This window comes from Choloepus didactylus (genome assembly GCF_015220235.1).
Source record: "Choloepus didactylus isolate mChoDid1 chromosome Y unlocalized genomic scaffold, mChoDid1.pri SUPER_Y_unloc2, whole genome shotgun sequence".
Taxonomy (NCBI): domain Eukaryota; kingdom Metazoa; phylum Chordata; class Mammalia; order Pilosa; family Megalonychidae; genus Choloepus; species Choloepus didactylus.
The window spans coordinates 1,719,678-1,741,802 of record NW_023637625.1 but is presented as its reverse complement, the minus strand read 5'-3'; the positions used below and the strand labels follow the sequence as shown (position 1 = coordinate 1,741,802).

At 36.3% G+C, this 22,125-nt stretch overlaps 2 protein-coding genes across 2 annotated transcripts in view; one reads left to right on the top strand and one right to left on the bottom strand.

Annotated features, from left to right (window-relative positions):
* Positions 1 to 3,801: 3,801 nt before the first annotated feature.
* On the top strand, positions 3,802 to 4,240 carry LOC119525953 (ATP synthase subunit ATP5MPL, mitochondrial-like). Its single transcript, XM_037824730.1, has one exon. The coding sequence runs from the start codon at positions 3,888 to 3,890 to the stop codon at positions 4,059 to 4,061; it is 174 nt and encodes a 57-aa protein (XP_037680658.1). The 5' UTR covers positions 3,802 to 3,887; the 3' UTR covers positions 4,062 to 4,240.
* An 828-nt stretch (positions 4,241 to 5,068) lies between these two features.
* The window catches only part of LOC119525949 (dedicator of cytokinesis protein 11-like), a 57,454-nt gene continuing 40,397 nt past the window's right edge, over positions 5,069 to 22,125 (bottom strand). Inside the window, 7 exon segments of the mRNA XM_037824727.1 lie at positions 5,069 to 5,531; positions 6,148 to 6,152; positions 11,740 to 11,797; positions 11,885 to 12,100; positions 14,352 to 14,465; positions 17,274 to 17,456; positions 21,422 to 21,559. Of these exon segments, the coding sequence (XP_037680655.1) occupies positions 5,409 to 5,531; positions 6,148 to 6,152; positions 11,740 to 11,797; positions 11,885 to 12,100; positions 14,352 to 14,465; positions 17,274 to 17,456; positions 21,422 to 21,559 (837 nt within the window). The 3' untranslated portion in view covers positions 5,069 to 5,408.

Genomic DNA, 22,125 nt, shown 5'->3' with positions numbered 1-22,125 from the left:
AGGTCCCCAGTGATCTGAAATAGCTACAATCAAAAGCTGTCATGAATGATTGGCCCGTGCCCACCCCAGATCTTGCAGAAGTGGATTTATGTCCCTTTCTGGCACCAGCAAGCTATACCAGAGGCTGGACCCCACTGCTGTCTGCTGTGAGAGTGGGGGCTGGATGATAGTAATTGATGTGGAGAGAGCACAGTTTACTGGTATTTACAGTAATTTATCAGCCTCTTCCTCCCACTCTTCCCTGGATGCTGTACAGTGTTCTACTGGACTACAGAGGTTTGAAAACTCGATTCAGACAGTTTCTGCCTGTTTAATAGCTGTTCTGGTGGAGGGATTGATTTCTGGAGCTTCCTATCTGCCATCTCTCCACCTCAGAAAAGAGTTTTATATAGTCAATTGATTTTTGATATGGTTGCCAAAGTGATTCAATAGTGGAAAGAAGAGTTGTTTCAACAAATGGTGCAGGGACAACTGGATATCCACACGCAAAAGAATGAAATTCTACCCTACATTACACCATATAAAAATTAACTAAAAGTGTATCAAACACCTAAAAGTAAAACCTAAAAGTATAAAACTCTTAGAAAATATTGGTGTAAATATATGTGACCTTCAATTTGGCAAAGCTTAGATATGACACCAAAGCATAAGTAAAAAAAATAAAACAAATTGGACTTCATCAAATTAAAAAAAACCAAAACCCTTTTGTGCTTTAGAGGACACCATCAAGAAAGTGAAAACACAACTTACAGAATTGGAGAAAATATTTGGTCAACCATAAATGCAACAAGGAACTTGCATCCAGAATATATAAAGAGTTACAGCTCAATAATGAGACAACCAAATTTAAAAATAAGAGAAATATTTGAAGATATATTCCCAAAAGAATACTACAAGAATGGCTAATAAGCACTTGAAAAGGTGCTCATCATTAGTCATCAGGCAAATGCAAATCAGAAACACAAACCACCATAAAGTATCACTTAATACCCACTATGATGGCTCTAATGAGAAAACCAAAAATAAGTGCTGGAAAGGATGTGGAAAAACTGGAATCTTCATGCACTGCTGGTGGGAATGTAAAATGGTACAGCCCATGCATAAAACAGTTTGCCAGTTCCTCAAAAGGTTAAATGTAGAAATACCATATGATCCAATGATTCCACTTCTAGGTATATGCCCAAGAGAATTAAAAACGTCTACCCAAAAACTTATACACGAAACGTTCATAGCAGCATTATTGAAAATGGCCAGAAAGTAGAAATAACCCAAATGTCCATTAAACTGATGAATGGATAAAATGTGGTATATCCATACAAAATATTATTATTCAGCCATAAAAATGAATGAAGTACTGATTCATGCTATAGCATGAAAGAATTTGCAAACATTATGCTAAGAGAAAGCAGCCAGTCACAAAAGGCCACATATTGTATGATTCCATTTATATGAAATGTCCAGAATAGGCAAATCCAGAGAGACAGAAAGTAGATTAGTGGTTTCCAGGGGCTGGGTATTGGTCAGGGGTGGGGGACGAAGGATAGAATTGGGAGTGACTGCTAAATGCATAAAGGGCTTCTCTTGGGGATGGTAACAATGTTCTAAAATTGTGGTGATGGTTGCAAAACTGTAAATATGTTAAAAACCATTGAATTTTACACCTTAAATGGGCAAATTATATGGTATGTGAATTATAGCCCAATAAAGCTGTTAAAAACGAAGACAAACAGAAGGAAAATGAAGCATGTCAGAAAAAGTTTTAAAATGCCACACACAGAGGTAAAATTTTGAACTAGTCACAGCTTCAATCAGGAGGTGAATAAGCATCCATTCACTTTTCTTAGAGAGTGACCATTATGTGGTTAGGGACTAGAAAAAGCATTTATTGTAACTGCAAGTGGGTACAAGGCACTATTATGGGCCAACTCCCAGGATAGGTAAATAGTCTTGTTATACAAACTTACTCCCCACCCCCACCAAGTTTTATCCTATACTTTTCCCTTTATGTTTTGATAACCAAAGTAGTGTTGTGAAAATAGCCCAACATTTTGTGGTTCCAGAAGCCTGAAATATATATGTAATCATTAATGTTTTGAAAAGTTTGGAAATTCCTATTATTCTAATACTTTGCTCAGATTCTTCATCTCAGATGAAAATAATATTTATAAAGAAGCTTGGGTTCTTATTATTACGATCTTTTTAGTTTACTTATTAACCAGTGAGTCATCTCTAGTTCCATGTTATACTGGTCACAGTTTCAAGGCTGTTGCTACCACTGTTGCTTTCTATTTCACTTTTTAAAAGATGCATACAATATTTACATACACAGCCATATTATATAAATATGGGAACAATAACAATCCCATCTATAGACATGATGCCACAGAACTGGTAACAACTGGTTACTAGGAAAATTTGCATGAAATTACTTATTTTCTCTATGGTTTATCATCGTAGTGATAAACACTACAACAGTGACAATCACATTTCACAATATGTCCAAAAAATATCAAAACAATATTTTCCTAGGGAAATTGGACTGAAGCTTAATTACAAAACAATTAATATAGCAAAATGTATTCTGTGATGTGAATTAATTTGTAGAAGCCAAATCACTTCATGAAATCATTAAAGTTATATAAATGATAGTACCTAATACATGCAGTGTTTTGAAACACATTTGCCTGGTTCTCTCTGGTCTAGCCCACTTTGTTCTCCATAACCTGCTGTTCTTAGTCTGAAACCTGACAAAATAAAATCTAGTGAAATTGTGCCATGTGATTGAGAACTCACCAACCACAGGAAACAGAATTATCTTTAACTTTTTCTTTTTTTTTCCCATAGCCATCCAATGAGTCCTGTCCATTCTTTCCACATAATGTCTCTTATACTTTTCCATTTCTATTCATGTCACTCAACTTCAGGGTTTTATGGATTCATAACTGGGTTACTGAAATAGCCGTCAATTGGATTCCCTGTTTCTAACTCTTTCTGCCTCAAATATATCTGGTAGTAGTATAAAATATTAACATCCCCAAAATAACATTTAATCAAGTAGTCTTAGTTTAAAAACCTTTGACTGCTTCCCCCATGCTTACTGAGTAAGCTCCAAACACTATAAGCCTGGCACTCAAGGCTTTCCAAAGTCTGGCTCCAAACTTCCTTTCTAGAGATATCATTTACCATTAATTTGAACAAAACTGGTCCCCTGGTGATCCCCTGAACTTCTGCTAATTCTCTTTGCGCCTTTGCTCACGATGTTTCTCCTGCCTAGAATATTCTCCCATCATTGAAAGCCTGGCTAAATGTTTACTTTTGGCCACAAAACCTTTCCTGAACATTACAATTCAGTGATTTCTCCTTTCTCAAATGTGATAATTATGGACAGTGTCATTTATTTGGGAATACTCATATACACTTTTCATGCCTTATACTGTTAATTCTTCTATTAGGTAATTTTGTGTATATCTTGCCACAACTAGATTGCAAGCTCCTTGACGACGGGGGCCATTTATTATACTTTTGGAAGAATTACCCACAGTGCTGGGTGATATATGTACTCATCATTGACAAAAGAGTACCCTGAGTTTCCTCAAGATGCTTCATTATCAGATGGCAGTACTCACTTGAGGTGACAGTTCCTTACACATGCATGTCAAAATAATTTTAAAGGGAAACCAACTCTATAGATTACACCAAGATATTAAACAATTACAAACTGCCTCTGAAATACTTCTGCATACCCTAGTAAGATAAATTGATTTTCAATAAATAATTTCATGCTCCCCTTAAGGCTTAAAAATTATATGTAAAGTGTATTTGGTGACCTTTTGGCACTGTTGGCTGTGGGTCCTCGGTCTGGCCTGCGCTGCTTGTCCTGCACTGAGATGCTTCAAAGCATTATTAAAAATGTTTGGAAGCCCTATTATACCCAAGTCTACCACGAGATTTGGGCAGGAACGGGTTTGATAGGCCTTGTCATTTATAAAATCAGGAGTACTGATAAAAGAAGTAAAGCTTTGAAAGCTTCGAGCCCTGCGCCTTCTCGTGGTCACCATTAACCAGCTCCACGTGGAGTATGCGTCAGATGAGACGCCAGTCTGGTTGTAAATGGAAGCCAACCATGTCAGATGGGAGCATGGGACATCACTGTATACTTGTGTAAGCACTTTTGGCTACATGGCATGAAAAAACATGTCTGTAATGTAACCCTCAAAAATGATATGTAAAAAAAAATGGTCTAGCCAGGAGAATATCTGTAACATTTACTTGCTCATAAAGAATTAAAACAGCTAAGGCTCTGAGTAATTCCTTTCTATGTCAGTGTCTTTTGTTTTTTCATCTGTAAAACAGGTTTAACTGCATAAGGAAAATAAACTCAGAACTCAGTTTACATGGAAAGCAGTCAAAATTATATGGTAAATTCAAGCTAAAATGAGTTCCCTATACCTGGGTGTTCCCTGAACTGTTCAGGTAATTTGAAGTTTCTTCATAGATGGAAATGTACTCCCTAGTTACCAGTTGCTAAATCTGTTTAGGGTGATTATATATACTGACCCAATGCATGCTGCAACCATCAAGTCCTATCAAAATGTTTGTTAACCCCGTAACTGAGGAAAATAATTGTTACAAAACTTCCATCTCAGACTCTGCTGCTAAAAGCTCTGCAGTTACATAGAACGTATTGAATGTAGAGTCTCAGACATGTTTTCTTTAGCTTTATGGGTAGCCCCTGACAATCAGGCTTTGGCAACGCATACTGCTTGCTAGGGAAACCTGGGCCACATATGAATCCTGCATCTCTTTATGTAGAAAAGAGACTAACTCAATCTGCCTAGCATCATCAGATCCAAAACTTCAAGAACACTAAGCTTGGTATTTCTATGTATATCCTTTTCTTTTGAAAACTTCCTTGCTAAATAATGCTTTTGGTTCCTTTATGCAGCCTAGACTAATAATAGGTAAGAATTCAAATCTTATCAATATTTTTCTCCAAGGATTAGTATAACAATTGAGCTTCTTGTTAAGACAAATGCTAAGTTCAAAGTATTATTTCCTTCACTTCTAATTATGAATAAGTTTTACTTTTTACTGAGTTCCATTATACTTTATACAGTACCATTATTTTAAGCAATAATTAAGCAAATTGAATTAACATTTTTGAGCTCTACTTTTCAGTATATAGATTTACCTAAAAAAAGTACAAACCAAGCACATTGGTGCAATGTTCCAGGCACTTTCAAGTTGCTTAAATATTTACAAATATGTAAGCACCCTGTTTGAAAGCATAAATATTTTGGTGTCAGGAGGTAACACTCCATGTATACCAAATCTTTAAATTTTAACATTTGCACAGCTCCAAATATTCCTGAGAAAGGTCAGTCTCATCATTTTGCATCTGCATGTCCTCATACTTCAGCAGCGTATCCTGGGGAACCATAACCTGTGTCGCTTGATGTACCACTAATTGCACAAAATACATGTAATGTGTTGCTCATCCAGGGAGAATGCATTGTGTCTTCTTGCAATATCTAAAACAAAAGAAATCTGTATGTTTATCATGAAGCAAAATAGCCACAGCCAAAAAAGAATGTGTATATGAAATTACAGGCACATTTCAATTTATCACTGACACTTGGCTATTTAAAATGACATAAAGCAGAAAGAGCAAAGAATAACATTACTGACTTAAGTCTTCAAAGCTGTATTATAAAGGCAGCATATCAAAAAAGCAGAAAAGATCAGGTTACTTATCAAGAAAAACAAAATATTTTAAAATGCAAAATTCAATAAAAAAGAGGTAATGCAATCTTTAAATTTTTTTTAACAGACAGTCTTAACAAGAGCTCTAAATCAGTGGATTCTTCTCAAAATCACCTGTGGGGCTTTTGACATGCAGATAACCCATGTTCTCTCCTTGGAGACTTAGAAATAATATTAAATGAAGATAAAATCTTAAGTGCATATTTTTAAGACACACTACAATTATATAAGCTAATTGATACAGAAGATTTTTCTTGGAAAAGGACTTCATAAATACAAAATATAAATTTTATATTCCTGTAAGTACATAAACATACATATTCATATTACTATCAATATGAAAACATTCTCCTTTATTGTATGATCAAAACAGAGAATTTATACTTGGGCTAGACAGAGAAAAAGAATAGCATATACAAGTCATTCAGCCTCTTCACTATAAGGTCCCAGGCTTAGGTCTCAAGCCTTTAATATTTGGTTCTCAAGGTAGCTCTGAAACTTCAGTATCAAGCCTGGAAACTGGTATATGGTGGTTGTACCGAGTTATATCATTTGTATTGCTACAAATCATAAGGTTTAAGTGAAATCCATAATAGAGACATTTCCTCTTACAAAAATCATAACTCCTGACACTGATCCAAAGGCATATTGGAGGTTTAAGAGATGACTGATTATCCATACCTGTCAGGTGTGACAAGCAAATATGGTACTCAATGTGAAGAAATTACAAAACATAGCAAACAGACCCCAGAAGTGGCCACCAGCAACTCTAATCTGCAATTAATTGAGAAAAATCCTGTTTTAAAAAGTCAAAACCTTGAAGAATTTTTAAAAATGACTATATACTTTGTAATACTGTAATAGATTACATTTAAAAAGGCCAAGGAATACCCAGGCTGTATCTTTTTGTCAATCAGTCCTTTATGGAACCCAATAGAATATTTTATATTTCAATAATTTATACTTTGTCTTATTTTAAGGTATTACTGTATTTTCCTTTGGGAAATAATGTGTCCCCCTAAAGTGTGTGACTAAAAGAGGCTTTATTTAGAGAAGCTAATGGAAATTACTGATTTATGATAATTCACTATAAAGTCAACATTTGCCAAAAATAGGGTGTATCTGAATATGGTATATGACAGAAAGCTTGCTAAATATAAACCAAAAGGAACTTATGATTTTTCTTGGTTAGTTTTAGGTATCAAGGATATAAATATCAGTCTCTAGAATGAAGTAAAATAGCCATGGTTTATGGTAATTAACTGATACAGAGAGATGGAAAATATAACAACAGATTTATAAAAACCATCATTCAAAAAAAAAACTGTATAAAACAATTGCTCTAAATGTCTCGGTTACAGTAATAACAGTACAGTGAATAATTTGCTTTCAATTTGAATAATTTAGGTTCAAGACTAGGCCATGCAGCTGCATGTGAATTAAATAACTGTAATATAGTACACACTGGCTTAAAACAATGTGTGTCATTGTTTTATAACTTTTGTGAAGGAAAGTGTTCTTTTGTTTTTTGTTTTTTTTGTTTTTTTTTTTGCTGATTCTTACATGCATTACAAGGAACAAAAACCCATGAACCAGTTTCTAGGAACAAACTATATAGTATGTCTGATGAAAATATAACTCAGAACAGTGACACTGAATAAGAGTTATACCTCACTATACTCATAGGTTGAGCTTGAGATAGACAATAAGGAACGTGGAATGGTTTCTCACCCTCCTAGTCCTCATCACCTGGCTGCTTTGAGGAGGAAAAAGTAGGCCCATGGAAACTAAGCAGCAGAAGGATGCCTTGGAGCTGTTTCTAAGTGAGCTAATAGGAGTAAAAATGACAAACGAAAGACATAGAATACTGATTCTAGACTCGTTCAGCCAACAAGATTCCCAGATACCCAGCCCTGAGGATGGGGGCAAGAAGAGGAATGGGGTAATGAATTTCATTCATGGGATGATCAAAATCTGGCTGACTGGATTTTCCATTATGAGAAGATGATACTCTTTGGAAGATTAGACTCCTGATCACTCAATGCAACCATAAGCTAATTGAAACTAAATTTCCCACAGCTCTTTCTAAGAAAACAGCACACAAAATAAATTCAGAGACAGAGAGCTTGATTCAACATCAACTAGCTTTGTTTTCTCAGAAGCATACCTTCTATTTTCCTGCTCATTACACTGCACACTGCAGTTCAGCCTATTTGGATACACTCTTTTTGGGAATCTTACACTGGGAATGTCTTCCATCAATCACTGAAAGGCAGACATCATGACCAATAGAGAGCAATTAAGGAAGGGGGAACAATAATCCAAGAAGAACAGATAAGCTATTTAAAGTTCTGGGGATGCCCAGGAATGACTACGGTCTGTTAATTTCTGATGGATGTAGTAGGAACAAGTTCACTGAAATGTTGCTATATTATGTAACTTTCTTGGGGTAAAGTAGGAACATGTTGGAAGTTAAGCAGTTATCTTAGGTTAGTTGTCTTTTTCTTACTCCCTTGTTATGGTCTCTTTGAAATGTTCTTTTATTGTATGTTTGTTTTCTTTTTAAACTTTTTTTTCATACAGTTGATTTAAAAAAGAAGGGAAAGTTAAAAAAAAAAAAAAAGAAAAAGAGAAACAAAGAAAAATAAAAAGATGTAGTGCCCCCTTGAGGAGCCTGTGGAGAATGCAGGGGTATTCTCCTACCCCACCTCCATGGTTGCTAACATGACCACAGACATAGGGGACTGGTGGTTTGATGGGTTGAGCCCTCTACCACAGGTTTTACCCTTGGGAAGACGGTTGCTGCAAAGGAGAGGCTAGGCCTCCCTATGGTTGTGCCTAAGAGCCTCCTCCCGAATGCCTCTTTGTTGCTCAGATGTGGCCCTGTCTCTCTAGCTAAGCCAACTTGAAAGATGAAATCACTGCCCTCCCCCCTACGTGGGATCAGACACCCAGGGTAGTGAATCTCCCTGGCAAAGTGGAATATGACTCCCGGGGAGGAATGTAGACCTGGCATCGTGGGATGGAGAACATCTTCTTGACCAAAAGGGGATGTGAAAGGAAATGAAATAAGCTTCAGTAGCAGAGAGATTCCAAAAGGAGCCGAGAGGTCACTCTGGTGGGCACTCTTATACACACTTTAGACAACCCTTTTTAGGGTCTAAACAATTGGGGTAGCTGGTGGTGGATACCTGAAACTATCAAACTACAACCCAGAACCCATGAATCTCGAAGACAGTTGTATAAAAATGTAGCTTATGAGGGGTGACAATGGGATTGGGAAAGCCATAAGGACCACACTCCACTTTGTCTAGTTTATGGATGGATGAGTAGAAAAATAGGGGAAGGAAACAAACAGACAAAGGTACCCAGTGTTCTTTTTTACTTCAATTGCTCTTTTTCACTCTAATTATTATTCTTGTTATTCTTGTGTGTGTGCTAATAAAGGTGTCAGGGATTGATTTAGGTGATGAATGTACAACTATGTAATGGTACTGTAAACAATCGAAAGTACGATTTGTTTTGTATGACTGCGTGGTATGTGAATATATCTCAATAAAATGAAGATAAAAAAAAAATAAAAAAATAAATAAATAAAAGCATGTCCTGATTAAAGCTTAAAAAAAAATGCAATGTCAAATTCCTTACCAGATTTTTCCAAAGTATTGGCTCTTTCCTATTTTTGGGGCAAGAATTGAGCAGCTTGTCCAATAACTGGGAAAGAAGTACCTGTAACCATCTGGCCTGGTCTCTGTTAATGACGTTTCTCCTTTTAAACTCCAGTCAGGTTTGGGAGAGGCAGAGTGAGCCCCAGAACCCAGGCCTCTGTGGTCCTTGAGATGTTAAATCTTGTGCTGATTCCTAGTGATCTAATCAATAAAGTAACTCTAGCAAAATAAAATGTTTTTTTTTCTATTGTATGTTTTTTTTTTAACTTTTTTTGATATAGTTGATTTAAAAAAAAGAGTTAATTAAAAAAAAAAACAATGAAATAAATATTCAGAACCCCCTTGAGGAGCTGGTGGAGAATGCAGGGGTGTTGGGCTTCCCCACCTTGATGGTTGCTGATGTGCTCACAGACATAGGGGACTGGTGGTTTGATGGGTTGAGCCCTCTACCACAGGTTTTACCCTTGGGAAGATGATTGCTGTAAAGGAGAGGCTAGGCCTCCCTATGGTTGTGCCTAAGAGCCTCCTCCCGAATGCCTCTTTGTTGCTCAGATGTGGCCCTGTCTCTCTAGCTAAGCCAACTTGAAAGGTGAAATCACTGCCCTCCCCCCTACGTGGGATCAGACACCCAGGGGAGTGAATCTCCCTGGCAACGTGGAATATGACTCCCAGGGAGGAATGTAGACCTGGCATCGAGGGACGGAGAACATCTTCTTGACCAAAAGGGGGATGTGAAAGGAAATGAAATAAGCTTCAGTGGCAGAGAGAATCCAAAAGGAGCCGAGAGGTCACTCTGGTGGGCACTCTTACGCACAATTTAGACAACCCTTTTTAGGTTCTAAAGAATTGGGGTAGCTGGTGGTGGATACCTGAAACTATCAAACTACAACCCAGAACCCATGAATCTTGAAGACAATTGTATAAAAATGTAGCTTATGAGGGGTGACAGTGGGATTGGGAAAGCCATAAGGACCACACTCCACTTTGTCTAGTTTATGGATGGATGAGTAGAAAAATAGGGGAAGGAAACAAACAGACAAAGGTACCCAGTGTTCTTTTTTACTTCAATTGCTCTTTTTCACTCTAATTATTATTCTTGTTATTTTTGTGTGTGTGCTAATAAAGGTGTCAGGGATTGATTTAGGTGATGAATGTACAACTATGTAATGGTACTGTAAACAATCGAAAGTACGATTTGTTTTGTATGACTGCGTGGTATGTGAATATATCTCAATAAAATGAAGATTAAAAAAAAAAAAAAAAAACAAAGCCAAACTAGAAACGGGGCCTTATTTTGATAATTAATATTTCTCCATTTTAAAACCACATATGTACTAAAAGGAAAAACCTAGAATATACCAATTTCAAACACACAGACTGGATAAAAAAATTTCAGTACCAAGCTGAAAATATTAATCTAAAATATAAGCAAAATGAATCTACACTTAAATCATGATATCCTGTATCAGAGGAATCTTTTTAGAAAAAGATTCTCCAAATAGGTGGTGTTATATGAGGCAATTAAACATGGAGGTTTAGATAAATGAAAGCTATATAGTTAACTGTAGGATTTTTGGAATTAAAACAAAACAAAACATAAGATGATTGCGTTCCCGCAGCCAAAGCCAGAGTCATTTGAGTCCTGCAAGTTGGTTTCATTTTTGCCTAGTGTTATTAGTTTGCCTTAAAGGAAGTAGCTTGGACATGGTGATAGATAGTAGGATATTTCTTGACTGAAATCTCAACTGCCAAGCAATTTTTAAAGCTAACAACTGTTTTATTATTTGAGTAGTTACAGTAGTCAAAAATACTGTTTTTGGAAAGGGAAGCTTATAGACAGAATCCTGAATTAGAGTTGCTGGATCTTGTGGCTCTTTGAGAGCATGACTCCCTTTTAATATCTAGGTATTGTTGCACTCAAGTGGCTGTAGAAACATGGTCTGTGGGCAGATAAAGTAGAGGCAAACCAGGGGGAAATAAGTGATTTGTATTATCTTGAACTTCCCATGAGCCCTGAGAAGAATTTAATTGGTGGCAGTCTTCCTGGAAGAGTCATAGAAAATAAACATTGGGCATCAGGCCTGGCCTTATACTATATAACTTATTCTTGTGACCCCTAATGAAAGCAGAAGGCAAGATGAACAATTCAGTTTTCTTTTAAAACAACTTCTGTTTAACATTGAATGTGGTTGAAGATGAACATATTTTTCAGAGCTCAAATATTCACATTCATAGTTGCAGACCACAAAGATAAAAACTATTGTGTTAACTGGAATTCTCCCCATCTCTAAAAACAGAAATATCTTACTTTTTCGATGAAAAAACTCTGCAACCAGAGCTGCTACATGGACATAACACATTGCGGCCTGAAAAAGGATGACAAAGACAGACCTATCAGAATGTGCTCAAGGGTTTTGAAGGGCTGTGTTTACAACAAAACCTTAAAAAGTCACCTCTGAAAAATCTCCATTTTTAATGTGGATCTTGGCCATGCTATCGAGCCAGGTTTTCCTGAGCTCTGGGGTGCTTGCATAGGACTTGGCTAAGCTATTTTGGAGATCAATTAGCATTTCAGGGTCTTTCTCATGCTCCTTCATTTGAGCAGTGGCCATAAGAACGGTACGGATCCTCTTGGTCAAGTCTTTGACTTCTGTGGGAAAAGCAGTTGCCTAATTTTGAAACAAACAAACAAAAACACATTATCAAGATTACTGGTGAGCACTAGTCCTTGGCATCCAATCCTGGGAACACCATTATGATTTTTACTCTCGTTATCCTGCTAGGTGACGCATATAGCATGTCTGAAGAGCTTTAAATTAATTATTTTTAAAAGATTCAACTAGTCCAGGCTTCAAAGGCTCTAAAGGTGAGGGCAGTGTATTTGAAATACATACAAGCATGAGCTCTGGAGCCAGACTGCCTGGCTTCAAATCCCAGCCCTTCCACTGTGAATTCCATGGCCATGGGAATAATCTGTTTCCCATTACTATGTGGATTTGTAATGGTAACTAATATTACTGACAGCTTACTTTGTACCAGGCACTGGTCTGGGTGCTCTATATGTTTTATCTTAATTTTTACAGCAATCCTATGAGTTAACTATTACAATTCATTTTACCAGTGGGAACACTGACACACAGAGTAATTAAGTAACTTGGCCAAGGTCTCACCGTCGGTAAGTGGTAGAGACAGGATTCAAAACAGGCAGTCTGGCTCAAGAGCTAATGCTCTTAGCCACTCTTGTATATTGACAGGCATATCTGTCCCATCCATTGACTGCCACATATACTAAAGTGAAAACCAGACTGCAAAAATTTGCATTCACACAAATGAGAAGTTATGAATCACATTACATACTAAAGAGCTTAAAGAGACCATTAGCTTCTCTCAAACAGTTGTTTTTGGCCCCTAAAACACTAAATTTAAGTTTCCTCTCTATAAAGCAACTATCAAAAAAATTATCACTTCCTCTAAATTCCACTGTAGTAATCACAATTATCTGTATGATTCAGGGAAGATGAGAAAGGAAGAGGAACAGGGTTTAGGGAGCTTTTTAATGTCAATATAATCAAACACAGAGTTACTGGTTTTTAAAACTGCCTCCTCTACCCTTTTTAAAAATAACTATTATACCTAAAGTCTCTTTTTGTATATTAATAGGGACTCCATTTCCTGGGGGAAAGGCATACCTTGTAATAGGATTATTTGGTAATAACTGCCCTAACAAAATAAAACCAGGTCATTTCAGAAATGAGTCATGAAAAAGATTTTCTATCAAGGAGAGCCAACACGAAACCTATTTGCTTTGAAAAAGTTGCTAATCCTCCTCTATAACATGGTATCAAGGACAGTAACAACTGGTAAAATAAACTCAGAGTATAAGTAAAAGATCATAAACGGCATAAGTTGTTTCTATGCTCACAGGATTATTTGGAGCATATATTGATACCCTGGAGAGTGAGGAGAACTGGCTGAAAAGCAAACTTTCCCAGCCTGAAATTGGCTGGCAATAAATCAGCGTTTTCTTTTTTCTTTTTCTTTTTCAGCCTAAGCAATGTTCCTATGGTAATATTTTTTTGGTACACAGATTCTACATGTCCCAAGTATCAAGTATGCTGTGACTATGAGCTTTTAATTTTTTTCAGATTTTACACATTATTGTCAAATTATGCTGAAAGATGACCTTTCCCAAGAATGAGGATCATTCCTTTGGGAGTAAAAGTCCTCTACTGGCAAAGGATTCTTCTTTCCTTGTACACATGTATCACTGAAGATCTGAACCTGCACTACTTATAACAAAGCAACAGATGGATTTTCACAATGTTATACATTTTAAGTATATAGGTAGGAAAGAGGGATGGTGGATAGGGTCTTGGGGATGGCCTAAGAACAAAAGCCTTAGGCTTGGATTTGTAATAAAAATCTATGGAAAGCCACGATTAGTTAACGGACGATTTTGTATCTCACAGAACTGTCAAATAATGAATCCCTTCTGTGCCTTTCCTAATTTGTTGGCAATGGGTAAGGCAGCTGTCAGCTACTCTAAGAAATGAGATTTTGGGAAATTTCAAACTCAATGCTTAATTAGCCATCATTATAAATGGTAACAACTGTCAAAGAAAGGACATATTTATTTTCTGAGGTTTCAAAAAAGTTCCAAAAAAATTCAGATACTAATAGCTATAGTAACCGTGTATACACAATATATTCATTCTTCCAGCCATCCACCTCATGTTGAACATGCAGTATTCTAGGTACCTGGGAAAAACTGGTGTACAGGACAAGCCCTTGACTTACAGAGCTTACATTCTATACAACCTGTACCATTAAAAGTTGTGAATACGATGTGACTTTAATTCTAGGATTAACTTCTCCTATAGTAAAGACGGCTCTAATTTAACACTCAAAGTTAGAACATACTTTCATAGGTGTGTCACTATTTGCAAAATTACTGATAATGAATAAAGACTCCAGAAATCTTGATCATCCACTTAGTGCTACATCAGCTATCAGCTGGCTTACAGCAATTATTATCTGTGGGTAAGAAACAAACACTGTTTTCAAAAGGCTTTTGGACAAATGCTGCTTATTTTCATCATTGTATAAACACATAAGCACTTATATGAAATACTTCATTTAAAGATTCTACAGTTTCATCAAAATCTATTTTCCTGATACATGAGGGGTTTAAATTCTTCTACTGAAATAGGAACTTCAAAGGTCTCAATTGAAATTTTATCGGAACCTTTCTTGGTTAGGTATGAATGATTTATCAGCATTCATAACACTGCTAGATCTAAAACTGTTTTCAAAAATAGTAAACTGAACCAACGGTGGTCAAGCCTCCATTTTGAATACACTTGCTAGGTGGTAACCAGAGAAAAGTTGGGAATAAAAGATATTTTTCTCTGATAACTTCTCAGTCCTTTCACTAGTCTATGTTAGTGTGCTGGACTTCTAAGTCCCGAACTTCAGGGCTCCCTTCTTTGTTTTGACCAGGGCCAACCAAGTTTAGCCAGCAGGCTCAAGCAATGACCTTTTTTAAAAAAATCATTTTTTTAATTGTAGAATATAACATATATAAATAGAAGTGATAACTTTCCAAGTGCAATTTAACAAGTAGTTAGAAAATTTCAAAGAATGTTATGGGTTACAGTTCCACAGTCTCAGTTATTTCCTTATTATGCAATACAAGGTATATACAGAAAGGTGATATCTTTCAAAGTATGATTTAACAAGTAGCTATATAGGAAATTTCTAAAAATTTTATGAGTTACAGCACCATAGTTTCATTTATTTCCTTACTGTGAAATATAACATATACACAAAAAGGTAATAACTTTCAAATTACAAGTAGCTATAGAACAAATTTCAAAGAATGCTATGGGTTACAGTTCCACCATTTCAATTCTTTCCTTCTAGCTATTCTAATACCCTAACAACTAAGAAAAAGAAAATTATATAGAGACTCAGTATTCATAATCCTTTGTTAAATTCCATCTTGTCTATTGCTTAATCACTTTCCCAATCTTCAGGGATGTCTAAGCAGTGACCACCCTAACCTGTTCATGTTGAAAAGGGGTGTCAACTTTATGAGCAAAGGGGACACATCTGGCTGATGTTGTAAGCAATGACCTTTGTGTTCTATTGCCTCAGAGCTCCCCTGAATGAATGTCTAAACAACTCAAGTTGAGGTGATAATGGCTGGATGTTTTACACTGATTATGGGGAGTGGGAAACAGCAGTAGCTAGGGTGCAGGCTCTGGAGTCCAAGTGCCTTGAATTCAAATCTTGACTCTATCACTTATTCACTGTGTGGCTTTGGGTAAGTTATTTAACCTTTCTGTCTCACTTTCCTCATTTGGAAAATGGGGGTGACAGCAAATCCTACTTTATAGCATTGTTATGAGGATTACAGAGATCATAATCATAATACTCATTAACACCTATTGACGACTTACTGTGTGCTAGACACATTCTGTCCACATACCTATTAATTCATTTATATTTTAATAAATGACTTGTGAGAACTGGTGCTTTGATCCGAGGAAGGGACTCTAATGGGGAACTTCAGGAATACTGGCTCAGTAATTGAAAAAATGTTTTGAGAGAAAGTAGTTTTCAAATGACCCCATGTATAAACAGGAAAAGAACAAATGTGCCATGCTGGCCCCTGGTGTCCAAAAATAACTAGATAGCAGATTTTTACAGGAAGCATATACTCCTATCAGATTTTACTCAGATAGAAGTAAAATGTTAACTAATGACATTTTATGAAACTGCTTATGGTGGTTTCCCTATTAATAACACAGTCTCCAGTAAAACTCCAATGGTATAGACCACAGCAGTGAAGGTATAAATATGACCAAGATTTCCCATATCACAAAGAGGCCTCCTTAGTCAAGAAGTCCCAATTGTGGTTTGGTTCAGAGCTGTCTCATCAGATTAGCAAAAATATGGAGATTTTTAATAACTACCATGAAATAAGTGTCTATGGTGTGCCAGGCACTACACACACTATTTTTAACCCTCATGATTACCCTGCAAGGTGAAATATACTTAGCTTCCTTTTACAGATGAGGAAACTGGTTCAGAAATATTGAGAAACTTGCCTAGAATTACACAGCAAGCAGCCAAGCTATGATAAAATTTCATCCCAGGTAGGTCTGACTGCACTAAAGAGGCATGCTTTCCACTAAATCAAGTTCTCTCATTTTTAAATAACTGGACATGCTGGAGCATGAAAAACACAAACTGTATTACCTGTTAGGAAATAACAATATATGGTAAGTATTTTGCTACTGTCATCTCATTTAATCCTCACAACCACTCTGTGAGCTTGGTACTAATATTGCCCCTGGTCTACATGTGAAGAAACCAAGGAGCTGAGAAACTAACTTGCTCAAGGTCATGCAGTGTGCAGTAGTGCTAGAATGTGAACTAGAGCCCATCCTCTTAACACCTGTGCTCTACAGTAGCACTGTCCAATAGAAATATCATGAGTCACATATACAATTTAAAATTATCCAGTAACCACATGAAAAAGAAAAGATGAAATTAATTTTAATATATTTAACTCAACCCAATATATCCAAAATATCATTTCTATATTTAACCAATATAAAACAATTAAGATATTTTACTCTTTTGTACTAGGTCTTCAAAAGCCAACAGGTATTTTATATTTATAGCACATCTCAGTTCCAGCCAGCCACATTTCAAGTGCTAAATGGCTACATGGAGCTAATGGTTACCATACTGGACAGGGCAACTCTAGATCTTGATCAAGAGGTTAAAGATTGAAAAGAATAAAGGAGAAGAGAAGCTTTGATTTTCACTGACCTGCAAATGTGTCCTCAAATAGATTTTCCTTTTGGTATACTCAAAGTTGTTTCTCATCAAAAGATACAAAAGTGCCGATGCTTCATTCCTGGTTGAGCTAATCTTTGAGGTACAGCACTTTAAAACCTCATAGCAAAATGCAGCACACATGTTTACCCTTCCTTTGAAAAAGGCTGAGGGAAACTAAAGAACAGGGAAAACATAAATAATATCTGAAAACCCAATCATAAAAATCAAATACTAAGAGTCCAGAATTCATTTAAACTAGCTTAAAACATAAGAACAGCATGTGTCAATGACAGAACAATTCAAGAACGTACACAAGTCACTACAAAACAGGAGGTACTAACAATAAATGCTACAGATCTGAGAAGAGCTCAAGATGGTCTGGAACAGATGATAAGCTGATTCTCAATAAGATGTGCAAAATGAAGAAATCACTGAAATGATGAATGAATGCCAGTGTTGAACTGGGCCTTAAAAATGAAAAGGATAATTTGTATTACATATTCTATTGCTTTATATATTTAAGCACTTCCTTACATTATGAACTTCCAAGTATTGAGAAAATTATTGCTGGAACTTATTTAGCAAGTGAAACTCATCTTTTAACAAAATGGAGTACAGATGAAGTTTACACACATCCTCTACTCATAAACGGTGTTAGTTAAGATACATTTTGGCATGGAAAAAGACTATGACTTTTTCTACCTATTCCTGGAAACAGCCAAGTGGCCTGTTACTTTGAGAATGTATTCAGTCTGCTTTGTGGAAGAAAAACTATACATATAACATAGGTTTGTTACCATCTGCCATGTTTATAGGACTAGGCAAGTAGTAAGCTGCTTCAGGATACACAATGACTGTTTTTCACCCTTTCAAAATTATTTCTTGGGAATCCTGAATTTAAACCCAAGTTATAGGAATCTACCTTCTGTTTATTTCATCTTAATACCGAGTGCAATGTTATGCATACAATGAATATTTAATAAATGTTTTCTGATTGACAATTAGGAAATCTCATTAATAGCTTCACCAGATTAAATCAACTCTTCCTGAGCAAGGTACTCCAGTATGAAAATACAGGTTTAAGGGGGGGCATAGTTATATTGGAGCTTATGTACTACATTCAGTCTTCTACCCACATCACTTCTCTGAGTCAGCAATGGCCTAGGTCACCAATGACATCCTAATTTCCAATTCCAATGGACACCTTTCTCTCATCTTATTTCACCACTCTATATCTCATGACAACGGTGAAACTCTTTCCTCTCTTGGCTTCCATAACATCCTTCTTTCTTGGCTTTCTTCTTATCTCTGTGACTGTTCCCTCCCATCTCTACAGATTCCTCTTCCAGCCCACTCTATATTGTTTTTCTCCAAGATTCTGCCCTTGACCTTTTGTGCTTCCTCTACACAGTCTCCAAGGGAAATCACACCACTCCCATGGCTTCAATTCTCACTTACATGCTGATGCTTCCACTAAATCACTATACTCCAGCTATACCGGCTTTTCAGCTATACAGAATATTCCAAATTCATTCCCAACTCAAGTCATTTGCATATGCATGCTCTTTTCCCTAGAAGGCTTTTTTCTTCAGCTCTTTGCACAGGTGGCCCCCCGTCACAAATCAGGGCCTTATTTTAAAAGTCACAAATCTGTCTAAAGTAAGGCACCCCATGCACAAATCATTATACTCTATCTCAGCTCCTTGTTTGTTTCTTTCCTAGAACTTAAAATTACTAATTATTTTAGGTACGTTTAAGTTTTTTGTCTCCTCTCACTAGACTGAAATTATCATGAGGGCAGAGATTATGCTTGTTCTTGTTTTGTACCCTCACCACTGTATTTCCAGTACCTAGCACAGTGCCTGAAACAGAGCAGGGGCTCAATAAATATAGTATGAGTGAAAAGGGAAAATGATTCCAAATCTATCTTTCTAAGCCAGGTATCTCTCCAGAGCAAAGATCTGAATATCCAACTACCTAACCAACAGTTCCCACCGAATGTCCCATCGTCGCCTTAAATTCAACAGGTCCACATAATCGAACTAGTTAACTCATATCCCAAACATGAAATACATGGAAAAAAAACTACATCAGTCTTCACACCCTACTACCCAATCAGTGAAACAATGACCAAATCCTATAAATTCTACTTCTTTTAAACATCTTATATCTGCATTTGACTTTCCATTTCCACTGTGGCTATCTTACTCAGGCCCTCATCTCTTATCTAGCCTATTGCATGCAACAAATCTTCTTACTAATCTCTGTCTTTAATCTTGCCACCGTTCCATCCTCCACACTACTTTTAAAAGAGTTGCCCCCCCCTCTTCCTGCCGCCCACCATGATTCTCTTTTATACAAACCTAATCGTTATTTCCCTGCTTAAAACACTTCCATGGCTCCCTGACACTTAAAAGATGAAGCACGGCTCTCAAGATGAGTACACAATGATCTGGTGCTTCATTTCCCTCTTCAGTCTTATCTCTTGCTGAATCCATACTAAATCTTAGGTCCAGAGTTACAGAAAGACTTGCAGTTCCTGAATGGCCATATCTCCAGGACTTTTTTCAAGACGATTCCTCTACCCAAAGCATCTGACAAATACTAATTTGTTTTGCATACTAAAGATAAATCTTATGAAACTTTTGCTAAATCATAACATTTCCCCTCCTTCTCCTGCTCATGCCCAGTTCTCTGTACAGACTTCTTTTATCCTAATGGTACTCACATGTGTGCATATATGTATGTGTGTCTGTCTGCCTCCCTCTACTGGACAATAAGCCCTCAGGGATTATATCCCTGACACATCAGTAAGTACCTACCCAGTAACTGTTAAATTATTTCTGAATCTCTTTCCTTTAGTGTGGTGGCCCAGGGCCTGGGCCCCCTCCTAGACGGCCCAAGAAAAACCTACTTTAGCTGAGGACAAAGGTCCAGAAAGTAAACAATCACCCTAGAGGGGGAACAATGTAACCATGGATGTAAAACGGCATTGGTTGTATCTTAGCCTTAAACACTAATCTTATTAAAACATCAGGTTTTAGGCTGCTTTAATGATCGTACTAGAGACCCAATGTCCTCATACTACATGGCATGTCTCTGATCTAAAATGATATATTACTATTTGAACTCCCCCGATCCCTTGTGGAGCACTCAATATCCAGAACAGCCACCACCAGAGAACTTCTCCTGCTTGTAAGTCCCAATGAACTTATGTCTGCTTCTGTGCCTGGTGTGTTTCTTATAGTATGCCTGTATTGAACTCAGTTTTCCATATATTTCCTTATTCGCAAATTATATTAAAGGATGACAATAAAAGTTTAAAATTCACTTAATTCTTATATCAATTAAATGTAGTAAGTTACCATACAAATAATGATAATAAAAAAGTTCTACATGTTTAGCTATCCTAACATACAAATCAATTCATTGAATTTCTGTCTTGTTGACGTTATATACACCAGAGTGGAAGACCTAGACTGTGCCTTTCCATAATTTTAACTCCATCTTGGTTTACTATGCTTATTCCTAAATTTTTAAAGCCATCAAAAACAGACTAGAAATAAGTCTTTGCTGTCTCTTTCAGGCATATTTATTCTTAAAAGCCAAGTATGAAGTTATTATTTAAATACGTAAATGGCGTGATTTAGGGCCACAGATACAATTAGCACTGAAAGGAAGGATTCATTTATTTGTGAATGTACTGAATGCTTACTATTTGCAAGATATTACACAAGACCCTGGGGTTATAAAACTTGGCTCCTGCTTCCAAAATGCTTATACATGAGTGCACTTACAGCTTATTTCCTTCAGCTTAATAATACTTTAAAAAGAAGCAAAATAGAAGAAAAACTGTCACAGTTGGTAATTTGAGAATGATACTCTTCAAAGGAACCTACTAGGAAAGGAAAGGTATGACAGGGTAAAATAAAAAGTAGGTTCTGATTTTATGATTTTCTTGGTCAGGCCCTCTTTATGTATTTTGTCGTTCTGAATTCATATATATAAACACACTTCTTATGGTTTCATTGTCTGAGGTCTGTAGCTGTCACATCATAACAATCCTCTTTTTGCTCTCCTTTTCTTTCCAATTTGCCCTGAAGTAAGCTCACTAGCACTTATAGAGCTTCTTGCCTTACCTTACTAATGAAAGCTCTCAGAGAGGCAAACACATGTCTCAGCGACACTTCAGATTGTCCATTTTTAAGAAAAGCAAGATGAATATCAAACACTTTTTTCATTAATGGGTTGTGGCCATCATTATTTAAAAGTTGGCTCTACAAAACAGGAAAAAAAAATTCACAGAAAGACTTAGCTTATATACCCCAAATGCTACAATCAGAGAACTGACTTTAACAACTGTTTATCAAACCACTGCTTGGAAGTTTCAGAAAAACAAAAGCTTTTAATGGGATTTTAAAATATTTTTGTCATCTTTCAACTCAGAAATTTCAAATCTCAAAAAATACTACATAAAATATATTTAGAATATTTGATTCCATCATTCTCAATAGATGAAAACAATTGTTTTTCCAATACATAACAGTAAATATGGAATTAGTATGGGAAGAGTATTTGCCATTAATGGAACCACTTTTCTTCTCAATTAAGAAAACAGTAAACTAAAAATGGGTACAAGAAACTGGCCTTTTTATTTCTCTGAGGGACACTAAATAATGTAAGCATTAAATAAAATATAAATTCTATTTTAAAATTCTATTATCTAATTTGTTTTTAAAAGTATGATTAGAAGATATACTTAGCCACTGGTGACAAACTTAAACCTCCTATGAGTAGTGATAATAACAGGCATTACAAGTCAATGGACTATGTAAATTGTTTA

What these genes read in the sequence shown, in the direction of transcription:
- LOC119525953 (XM_037824730.1), top strand. Translation starts at nt 3,888, where the DNA reads ATGCTTCAAAGCATTATTAAAAATGTTTGGAAGCCCTATTATACCCAA.